This window comes from Neolamprologus brichardi, chromosome 5, assembly GCF_056152115.1.
Source record: "Neolamprologus brichardi isolate AB-2024 chromosome 5, ASM5615211v1, whole genome shotgun sequence".
In the NCBI taxonomy this organism is placed as follows: Eukaryota; Metazoa; Chordata; class Actinopteri; order Cichliformes; family Cichlidae; genus Neolamprologus; species Neolamprologus brichardi.
The window spans coordinates 35,474,892-35,486,384 of NC_142108.1; the positions used below are offsets into that span (position 1 = coordinate 35,474,892).

Here is an 11,493-nt window from a genome sequence, read left to right on the forward strand (position 1 = left end):
GTTGCTCTCCGATGCATCCATCGGAGTATGAATGTGTGTGAATGTAGTTAAATAGCACTAAGTATAGATAAAGTGCTTGTGAGAATGGGTGTGATTGGGTGAATGTGGCATGTTGTATAGAGCGCTTTGAGTGCTCCGAGAGAGTAGAAAAGCGCTATATAAGAATCAGTCCATTCATTGCTGTATCTACGGTGACACGACACAACCGGGAAGGTGGCAGAAACTAAAGACACATAATGGGACAGGAGATTTAGCACAGGACACAGCAAGAGGAAGATGACGCTGGACGGACGGATACACTAAATACAGAACAAAGAATCAGGACGAAGAGGAAACAGCTGGAGATCACGGCTGGCAGCAATCTAACAGGTGAGACCGAGGCAAGCAACTCTGAACATGATGTAGAGACAACCGCCTTCAGAATAAAACAGGAAACACACGCGAGAGAGAGAGGGACAAGAGAGGGCGAGAGACAGGGAGGGCGAGAGAGAGAGGGACAAGAGGGACGTGAGAGGGCGAGAGAGGGCGAGAGACAGGGAGGGCGAGAGATCCCCGAGAGGGCGAGGGCCACGAGAGGGTGAGAGACAGAGAGAGTGAGAGAGAGAGGGCAAGAGAGAGAGGGACAAGAGGGGGTGAGAGACAGGGAGGGCGAGAGAGAGAGGGACAAGAGGGACGTGAGAGGGCGAGAGACAGGGAGGGCGAGAGACAGGGAGGGCCACGAGAGGGTGAGAGACAGAGAGAGTGAGAGAGAGAGGGCAAGAGAGAGAGGGACAAGAGGGGGTGAGAGAGAGATGGACAGGGAGGGCGAGAGGGCGAGAGAGCGAGGGTCGCGAGACGGCGAGGGAGCGAGGGACAGGGAGGGCGAGAGAGTGAGGGACGTGAGAGGGCGAGAGAGAGCAAGAGAGAGAGGGCGAGAGAGCGAGGGACAAGAAGGGCGAGAGAGTGAGGGACACGAGAGGGCGAGAGAGAAAGGGCGAGAGAGTGAGGGACAGGAAGGGCGAGGGAGTGAGGGACGTGAGAGGTCGAGAGAGAGCAAGAGAGAGAGGGCGAGAGAGCGAGGGACAAGAAGGGCGAGAGAGTGAGGGACGCGAGAGGGCGAGAGAGAAAGGGCGAGAGAGCGAGGGACAGGAAGGGCGAGAGAGTGAGGGACGCGAGAGGGCGAGAGAGAAAGGGCGAGAGAGCGAGGGACAGGGAGGGCGAGAGAGTGAGGGACGCGAGAGGGCGAGAGAGAAAGGGCGAGAGAGCGAGGGACAGGGAGAGCGAGGGACAGGGAGGGCGAGAGAGTGAGGGACGCGAGAGGGCGAGAGAGAAAGGGCGAGAGAGCGAGGGACAGGGAGGGCGAGAGACAGGGAGGGCGAGAGGGCGAGGGCCACGAGAGGGTGAGAGACAGAGAGAGTGAGAGAGAGAGGGCAAGAGAGAGAGGGACAAGAGGGGGTGAGAGAGAGATGGACAGGGAGGGCGAGAGACGCGAGAGAGCGAGGGTCGCGAGAGGGCGAGAGAGCGAGGGACAGGGAGGGCGAGAGAGCGAGGGACAGGGAGGGCGAGGGAGCGAGGGACAGGGAGGGCGAGAGAGTGAGGGACGTGAGAGGGCGAGAGAGAGCAAGAGAGAGAGGGCGAGAGAGCGAGGGACAAGAAGGGCGAGAGAGTGAGGGACACGAAAGGGCGAGAGAGAAAGGGCGAGAGAGTAAGGGACAGGAAGGGCGAGGGAGTGAGGGACGTGAGAGGTCGAGAGAGAGCAAGAGAGAGAGGGCGAGAGAGCGAGGGACAAGAAGGGCGAGAGAGTGAGGGACGCGAGAGGGCGAGAGAGAAAGGGCGAGAGAGCGAGGGACAGGAAGGGCGAGAGAGTGAGGGACGCGAGAGGGCGAGAGAGAAAGGGCGAGAGAGCGAGGGACAGGGAGGGCGAGAGAGTGAGGGACGCGAGAGGGCGAGAGAGAAAGGGCGAGAGAGCGAGGGACAGGGAGGGCGAGAGAGAAAGGGCGAGAGAGCGAGGGACAGGGAGGGCGAGAGAGTGAGGGACAAGAGAGGGCGAGAGACAGGGAGGGTGAGAGAGTGAGGGACGCGAGAAGGCGAGAGAGAGGTACATGAGAGGGCGAGAGAGTGGGGGACAAGAGAGGGCGAGGGACAAGAAGGGCGAGAGAGCGAGGGGGGCGAGAGAGTGAGGGACACGAGAGGGCGAGAGACAGGGAGAGTGAGAGACAGGGAGGGCGAGAGAGAGAGAGAGTGAGAGAGAGAGGGCAAGAGAGGGCGAGAGACAGGGAGGGCGAGAGAGCCCCGAGAGGGCGAGGGACAAGAGGAGGTGAGAGAGAAAGAGGGACAAGAGGGGGTGAGAGACAGGGAGGGCGAGAGAGCCCCGAGAGGGAGAGGGCCATGAGAGGGTGAGGGACGCAAGAGAGCGAGGGAGTGAGGGACAAGAGAGGGCGAGAGACAGGGAGGGTGAGAGACAGAGAGAGTGAGAGAGAGAGGGACATGAGAGAGTGAGGGACAAGAGAGGGCGAGAGAAACCAGACACACAATAACGACTAAACACGATTTAAAAGAACATGAACGCAAACAGCGGGTCAACAGCTGACGAACCCCAACAGTAACCTGAAGAAAGTGTTTGCTGCTCAAAATTCAACAACTTTCTTAAAGTGTTCAAAGTTCTCCTTCAGTCACAGGAACACGAACAACAACAAGACTCTGACTGGCAGGTTGTTACCATGGACGGGTATCATATGGCACTTTCCTTCTCTGGGTACTCAAAGTGCTTTTTACACTACAAGCTGCATTTACCCCCACAGACACACACACAGACATGCACACACACACACACAGAGACACACACACACACGCACACACACACACACACACACTGGTGGATGGATGCAGTTTGCCTGTGGACACTTGGACACGCAGACTTGAGACTTGAAATTTATCAGGAAAAAGAGGCAAAAAAGAAAAAGTTTCTTTAATCGTGGATCAATACTGCTTCATGTTTCAAGGTCAAGCTGGAAAGAAATTCACATATTTGAACTTCTGGGATCAATAACTCATAAGAACACCAACAGCACCTCATTGCAGTGATGTCATTACAGCACAGAAGAAACAACAACCGTAGTTTCATTAAACACTGGCCTTTGTTTACACTTCAGTCGCTTTAGCACGCCGTGGTTAAACATGGCCCTCTGCCCTGAGCTCTGCCATGTTTCCTGATTATACTGAGTAATAGTTTGAGCCTATTTTAGACATTTTGGTCAGAAACAAGATTATTTATGGTATCATTGGCCATAACTTGTGATTGACAGGCGGCATCATGGTCAGTCGCATCCCTTGATTGACGGCAAGATGGTGAAAGTGAAAGCGCTCATTCACCTTTTATACCATCTTTGTTGGTATGCAGAAAGAAAAATGCAGAAAGAGCACACAGAACACCTCCGTGCACTGATTTCACCCAGAAATGATGGCCAAAAACTCGGTGATAATTTGGACTTTTTGAGTTTCATGCTGCAGCAGCAGCATCCCCACGAGTGTCACCTCAGGCAGGAAGCATCTTTGTCTCCATCTGAGCACGGCAGCAGCGAGTCGCACTCGCTCGCACATTTTTCCTGCTAACACCCAAAACAACAAAGAAGCTCCAGCTGTGCGACGCCGAGCGTGTGTGTCATTCAGCCACAGTAAAGCTCGTGTGTCTGCGTGTGAGAATATTTTCCTGTGAAGAAGAATCAGCTCCGCTCGTTCACAAAGGGTAACCAGCTGTGTTGACAGAAGCAGCTCATTCTCCTTTCTCCCCCCTCTCATCCTTCTTCCTCCGTTTATCCCACACAGACACACACCTACATCCACGCACGCACAAACACTCTCACCGACGCTCGGCAATGAATCTTGTCAGTTTTAATAAACGGTTACATCTTTCAGGCCGCTGACGTCGCAGCGAGCGCCGGATCAGAGCAAGGGTGGAGCGGGGACGTCCTCCCGCTGAACAACATCAAATCAAACTGAACTCTGACTCCTCTCCGAGCTCCGCGGGAAGGTGCACGAGGAGGGACCGCCGGTGCACGGATGTAATGCCCGAGAGACGAGTGACAGTGTGATGAACAGATTAGAAGAAATGAGAAGAAACAAACGACTCAGCAGTTTCATCATGTCTGATGTGTGTGCTCTTATCTGTGTGAGAAGCAATTTCAGCCTGGCTTATGTTTGTTGGAAGGGTTAATCCTGCCCCGTCGGAGCCTGACAGGTTTGATTTACAGTCCAGTGTCGTACTTCCAACGCTTCATGTGTGTTTAGTGTTGTTTCCCAGCCCAGACTGGAAATCTAAGAGGAAATGACGTGGACCTCTCTGCAAGAACTTGCCTCTGCCCTCTTAGTGGTAACACGAAAACAGTGAAGTTGGAAACGCGAAGCTGCACCTGAGCGCTGCAGCCAGCATGGTTCAAACCTGACTTTAAAAGCTTTAGAAATAGTTTAAATGTGCAGCCACAGATCAGACGAGCCAGCAGCAAACATGAAGCACAATTACACATGCAGACTGGCCACCATCATGGAGGTCCAGCAGGCGACAGGCACATCACTAACAGATGTTTTAGGCTACAGATGTTTGTCATTTGGACGACGTAAAGAATCAGAAGAAAAGCTTAATGTAAAGTTAAAGCAACCGCTGTTCTTTCCATCTTCAGATTAGGCTGAGCTCAAGGTTTAAGGTCAGTGCTGCTCAAAAATAGTAATGGATTACACATTACACATTACTCTTTTAATGTAATAATAGAGATGGGCAGTAACGCGTTACTGTAATCTGATTACTTTTTTCAAGTAACGAGTAAAGTAAGGGATTACTGTTGCAAAAACGGTAATTAGATTAATTAATCTGTCCAGGAATGTGTGTGCTACTTCCTCTTCTTCCACTTCAATAATTGTTTCAACTGCTTCACTCATTGTTCTGATCAGCGTGTGCTTCTTTGTCTGTTTGCCGATTGAGATTTTAGCTTGTAAACACACTTCTTGTAGTTGGTCTGACCTTAACTGCAGCAAGCTCTCACTTAGCTGGTCTTGCAGTTGCTCCAACTCCATACTGTGTGTGATGATTCTGTAATCTCACACTGCTTCTCAGTAGCACCGCTGATCCCACCGCTGCCACCAAATTTAGTTGCACACTTGGATTAAAATGAATTGAAACCAGTGTGGCTTTGTGAGTTCGCCTTTACTGCATCTGCAAATATATACATTAACATAGCACAACGTTACACACTTTTGCAGTCTCACACAACTCTTATAGGCGCACTGCCTTATGGGTAGTCTTTAAACTCAAATCACTAATATTTCTCACAGTGCAACAATGAAATAAACATAAACAAAAGATGGTGTGATCCACCAGTCTATATCTGCTGTGATTACAGCTCGGTACAGGTATAAATCCACAAAAGCGCCACAAGGTTTCCGCACAAACTAATGAATTAGATCGAGCTGCTAATCGTTAGCGTCACAGCTAATTCACATGGCTACCAATAACTTATATACTAATGACACATAGTGGGGATTAACGGCCAACTTTCCCACATTCTCTGCAACCCCGTGGACTCATTTGTATTAAGTTATTTACCATCTTGTATCTGCTTACCTGCAAATATATACATTAACATAACACAACGTTACACACTTTTGCAGTCTCACACAACTCTTATAGGCGCACTGCATTATGGGTAGTGGCTGGGCTTATTTACTCCCGCTAGAGCTGCTCATTTTAGGGGATACTCCCTCTTGTGGTGTAACGGAGGAATAACTACCCTTCCTGCACTACGTCATTTTTGGAGACTGGGGCACACCTTATTTTACCACAATCAAAGAAAATACATATTTGAACAATCAGACCATTTAACTAACTATAATATTGTAACTAAAGATTATGGGGGGTGTCCTGTTTTGTCCACAATGTCTTTCTTGTCCTTACAAATGTTCTTACTTTTGCACCTCTCATGTGATGACCATGGGCCACGTGGCGTGTCTTATCATTAGCAGGTAACAGCAAAACCTTCAGGCTACAGTCGCACACTGAGACAAATTACAACCCTAATGAGGACACACACGAGAGAAACAGACTGCACAGCTGAGCTCGGACACAGAGGCTGTAAAGCAGACACGTACAGGTAGAAATGAAGGTTTCAGTAAAGTCATCACCTGCTGCAGGTCAGGCTCTGGCTGCTGGGCTGGAGTCTGCACACAGCTTTAACATCACTGCTAGTTTTGCATTGGCAGCACTGGAGCTTTTTCAGTCCTTGATGCAGTCTGCACTTTCATTGTGCAGTAACAACATAAGCAGTGTCCTCATCTCCCTTCATCAAAAGTTTAACGGTGTGTTCACACCGAACGCGATGGACGCGAACAAAAACGCCCCAAACGCCCCTAATTTGACGCGTGCACATTCGCGCCTCAACGCGTGTCCAAGAAAAATCCATCGCGCGTCAAAATATGATATTTTGACGCGCGTGAACCGGAAATGTGGGAGGGATGTGGGAGGAAGTTGTGCCAGACCGGTATCTTTGCAAGATGGCAGCTGTCGAGTTATCGCTTGAAGAGAGAGTCTCCCTTCTCTATGTACTGTGGAGAGCAGAGCAGCGGCGTAAAAGACGCCCTCGCCGTACCTGGGTCCATCAGGTCCTCCAGAGGCGTGAGCAGTTTGGTGAGTTTCACCATTTGCTCCAGGAGCTGCGCCTGGATGACGGCCGATTCCAGCGACATCACCGTCTTTCACTCGGCCAGTTTGAGGACCTGCTTCCCCGGGTCGGTCCCAGAATCGCCCGCCTAGACACCAATTACAGGCGCTCAATCCCACCTGCAGAGCGCCTGTCCATCTGCCTGAGGTTAGTAAAAGTATTTAATACGGTAGTCCTTTATTGATACCTGTGCTAATACATGCTAAACCATCCATTTATACACTGCTAACATGGATGTGCTATGCTAACAGTGAATGCTCTCGGTGTTTACTGATAGCAAACTGTGGTACGGAGACGACTGTTTATAATATTTCTAGTGATACTCAGAAGGTCTCATCAAGTCCCGATTTAATTCGATTTATGCTGTTATCAGTGTTTGAATGATAGCATGGCTGTGGTGTCATATCAATGTATGCGCTCGGTGTTTGCTGATATCAAACTGTAGCATTAGGACCACTGAGTTAACCTTTGTAGTGATACTCACTCCTTTTTATTTAGACCTGGTTTAATTCTGGGATAGTTGAATATTTGTATATAATCACCGCAGACTGTTTTAGATTATATCTAATATATATCATGTAATTATCCTTATAATTACAAAATGTTTTATGTAAGATTTATGTTTTGCAATTTGTAATTTTGGAATTTCAATAATGTATTTTGTAACTGCAGTACACATAATACTCATTTTAAACAATTTTGTCCAGGTTCCTTGCCAGCAAACAACTCCTCCAGAGAGGCTGTCCTGGTGAGGGAGAAATTCATGGCTCACTTCTCGGTGGAGGGAGCTGTGTCTTGGCAACCAAAGGAGTAGCCTGTTTGAAGTCCGAGTGACTTCCCCACAACGGCTCTTTTAAGAGCCACCCACAAACCTCTAAAGAGTGTTCCTGTCTTTTTAAATTTTTCTTAATAAATGGAGCTCTACTCCAAAATAAACTAACCTCTTTTTACTCTCTTAAGTAACTTGTCTTCACTATGTTCCTATATACAGTGTGGTGCAAAAGTTTGGGAAACCTTATTAATAGTCATTATTTTCCTGTATGAATCGCTGTTACAATGAAAAATGTCAGTTAAATATATCATATAGGAGACACACACATTGATATACACTAAATATTTATTTCATTTCTCTTTTTTTGTGTCGCCAATTTATGCACCTGCTTGATTTAAACAGTTATTGCACACTTTCTGTAAACTGCATTTCACTTCTCAAATATCACTGTGTGTCTCCTATATGATATATTTGACTATTTTTATTGTGACAACCAATGATTTGTACAAGAAAATAATTACTTTTCACAATGTTGCCCAAACTTTTGCATCCCACTGTATTAGTATGTTTTGTCATTAGTATAATATGAAATAAATTCTACTTGTGTCAAGTCGGGTGCCAATATTTGCTGTGTAGTAGAACAGAGACATTTTGTCATTATAAATGTTTATTTGAAAAAATATAAATTCATTAACAAAAACATTTATCATAAATATATGAAATTTAACTATTTACAGAGAGACAGGAATAAAAAGGACCCAGCTTGGAGTGGAAGAGCCTCAGGGAGAAGGAGGAGAAAAATAAGAACATTGTTTCTGCCCTGGAGAGCTGCTGCCTCATCAGAAAACTACTGATCATTAGGGTCCAATGTTTCCAAATTTAACACAGCTGTGCTGTTTTCAAAAGCTAATTTATAAATTTGAAATTTCACGAATTCTCGTGTCTGAGGCGGCATGCTCTCCAGAACAGGAACAAGGCCGAGGAGGAAATGTTCTGTTGGAGACGGGCGTGGCCTCTTTAGGGACTCCAGGATGGCCAGCTCCACCGCCGATGGACCGTCCTGGGACCCGTCCCTCGCCCGCCTTCGAACTGTCCTCCTCTGTGGGCCTGTAAAACACAGCACAAAACAACACAAAGTAATGAGAAGGCTGCTACTAGATTTTCATTTTCAAAATTGAAAAAAACAGGATATAAACAGATTGGTTGTAGATATTTAGTAAAGGTGATCACAAGGGAATTCAAGCAAGTAAAAAGCTGTCAGTGCTTGATGTTCATACCTGTGGGTGCAGCAGCAGGAGCTGAGGGACCAGGGACTGGGGAGCCAGGAGAAGAGACAGGGGAGGACTCTGCTGCATGATTACTTGACTCTATCAAGACAATATTAGATGTTAACAGGTTGAAGACAATAGTCATAGAGAATATTATATTATTATATACTTATATACTTATTATTATATACAGTGGTCTCTCATTTATTGCAGCACATGAACAGTAGTCACAGTTCTCACAAGTTGATTCTCAAAGTGAAAACCTTTGTCGATTTTAAAACGTAAAAGTATTATGCCGCGCTTTTTCTCCGTCTGCGGCGCCACTTTTGTGCGCCTTTTTTGCTCCCGGTGCAGGTGTGTATTTCCGAATAAGGGTCATAGTTATGAGTGTTTTTGTGCTGTTTTTTTCTATTGGACGTGATGGTTATCAAAACCAAACATGATAAGTTTGGCAAGCGCAGGAGACACGACACGGAGGAGATTTGTCATTTGGGCTGCAGAATGCAATGCGCATCGTTGAAAGCTGTACGGTGCAATAAAAAAAATCAGCGAAAAGGCGAGGCAGTGACGGATGAACAGCGGGACTACTGTATACTGTTTATTAATAAACAAAATATGTTCCTGTATGACAACACGCATAAATTAACTGCCTACATTAACTCTATGTAAACATACCTTCTGACTGACACTCCCCTGCTGCCTCTTCGGGCTGTCCCTGGTCCTCGGGGGAGAAGTTCTCCACGGTCCGCACCATATTACCGCTAGTCTCCCGCGGGGTGAGGAAGGGGTCCAGAAACCCCATGACCGCGAAGAACTTCCATTTTCTCCCCGATCCTGCTGCAGACCCACTCCCCTTCTCCTTCTCTGTCTTCTTCTCCTTATTATAAGTGTCCCTGAGGCTCTTCCACTTTCTCCTGCAGATGTCCTCTGAATAAACGCATTATCTTGTGAGCGGAAAGGTATTTGTACATCAGTGGGAAAATAGCGGGACAGTAGGCGGGCTTGCTAGCTTTTGCGCGGGTTCATCGGGTCAGTCTGAAAATTAAAAAGAAGAAGGAATGAACTTACCAGGTTGCCCGATCTCCTCACTTATGTGTCTCCAAGCTAGGTCCTTTTTATTCCTGTCTCGGTAGAAGTAGTAGCTAGCATCATATAACTCCGGGTGATTAGCCACGGTTCTGATGAGCTTTTCCTCCATTCTGAATGAAGAATGAAGGGCTTTGGCTGGATCTGCCCCTTTGACCTAGGTCAGAGCCACGTCACCAGGCTCCTGATTGGTTGTCGCGGCGCGATTTGACACTGGAGTTCAGATTTTTCCAACTCGAGCGGTAGACGCGAAACGCGCGTATGCACAAAATGCAACACAAAAACTCACGCGCGTGGTTTTATTCGCGAATCAAACGCGCCAGACGCGCTACACGCGCTACACTCACGCGCGTTTCACGCGTTTTGGCGTTTTCGCGACGCAAATCTGCTTCCGAATTTTCGCGGGACCCACAATCGCGCGTCATCGCGCTTTTCCATTGACTTTACATGTAAACCTGACGCTCTATTCGCGTCCATCGCGTTCGGTGTGAACACACCGTAAGACGCCACCGTCTCCCTGCAGATGAAGTGAGATCAGGTCCAAGTAGCAGAAGGAAAAGAACGCCGTCTCCATCATGCAAAGAGGTTTTTGTGTTTGTGTTTAATATTTTAATTCTGTGACATATTAAATGCAATGATAGCGCGAAGTTAAAGCATCAGAGAATTACATTTAGCCTGCAGAGAGGATACATGCGGGCTGTGCAGGCTGACATGTTTATCAGCTCATGCAGGTTTTTACGGGCAAAAAACAATAAACACTAGTTCATGGAGCAACCTTAGTAACAAAAGTAACAACATGATTGTAACTGTAATCTGATTTTAGTAGCCTGTAGTAAGTATTGAAGATGCTACATCAGTCAGATTATCACCGTGTTCACGTCACATGAAGCTGCGGCCTTAATTTTAGAGGAGAGCAGACTGTGAGGAGACAGTGTAAAGTAATGTGAAGTGATGAGGACAGGATTGTGTGTGTGTGTGTGTGTGTGTGTGTGTGTGTGTGTGTGTGTGTGTGTGTGTGGGCTGACGTCAGCAGCTCTCGGCTCACTGAGTTGCCATGGTGACCGGTTGGCTGTGTTTCGGATGCCCTGTGGCTCGGCGCTCTTCTTGGCTCCGTCCGAAAGCCCGCTCTCTGTTTACTACATTTACAGCTCGCCATTTTATCCGAGTGTCCCACTTCTGAGGCCGTAAATGTAGGTGGATATTTATACCGCCCTAAAAATAAATCCACGGCAGGATACAAAAAGCAGCACACAGACACAGTTCCTGCTCACCGTCCTCTCCCACACCACTAAACAAGCATCTCCTCTGCTCGCAGCGAAGCAGCTCGAGGAAATGAGATTCGTTCCAGAGGCCGAGGGAGACGCTCGGCTCTCCGAGTGCGCCTCTTTCTGTCTCTCTCTGGAGCTTTAACCTTTCAGCCTCATATATATATGACAGTTAAATAATTATTGGAACAGGCAGAGCGGTTTTATTCCAAACACTAGCAGGAAGTGATGGTGGTCAGAGCCGAGCCGGCCGCATCAGAAATCCAACGTGACGACAGTGACTCCAAACGGCCGCGCTGAAGCTGGACATGGAAGAAAGGAGGGGAAGTCAGGCATCTGAGAATGAAGACAGGGCTGCAGTCTCTCAGGGAATCTTCAAGGCTGCGAAAACTGTCAGACTGTAGACTAACAAATGA

General features: G+C 47.8%; 1 protein-coding gene and 1 long non-coding RNA gene across 2 annotated transcripts; one reads left to right on the top strand and one right to left on the bottom strand.

The window, feature by feature from the left end:
• Positions 1-6,523: 6,523 nt before the first annotated feature.
• LOC148102872 (uncharacterized) lies at positions 6,524-7,626 on the top strand. The gene is made up of 2 exons (XR_015719092.1): positions 6,524-6,833; positions 7,394-7,626. It is a non-coding gene; the product is annotated as an uncharacterized LOC148102872 (long non-coding RNA).
• Positions 7,627-8,005: 379 nt separating this feature from the next.
• Positions 8,006-9,924, bottom strand: LOC148102873 (uncharacterized). The gene is made up of 4 exons (XM_087840443.1): positions 9,795-9,924; positions 9,402-9,653; positions 8,736-8,825; positions 8,006-8,565 (listed from the first exon to the last, which is right to left on the bottom strand). The coding sequence occupies exons 1-4, from the start codon at positions 9,922-9,924 to the stop codon at positions 8,306-8,308; spliced, it is 732 nt and encodes a 243-aa protein (XP_087696569.1). The 3' UTR covers positions 8,006-8,305.
• Positions 9,925-11,493: the final 1,569 nt, after the last annotated feature.

Bases quoted from the DNA above. Each gene is read 5' to 3' on its own strand.
- LOC148102873 (XM_087840443.1), bottom strand. From the start codon at position 9,924: ATGGAGGAAAAGCTCATCAGAACCGTGGCTAATCACCCGGAGTTATAT. The intron at 9,654-9,794 runs GTAAGTTCATTC...GCGTTTATTCAG, and splicing joins TGAGGAGATCGGGCAACCTG to AGGACATCTGCAGGAGAAAG. The intron at 8,826-9,401 runs GTATGTTTACAT...TTGTCTTGATAG, and splicing joins AGGGGAGTGTCAGTCAGAAG to AGTCAAGTAATCATGCAGCA.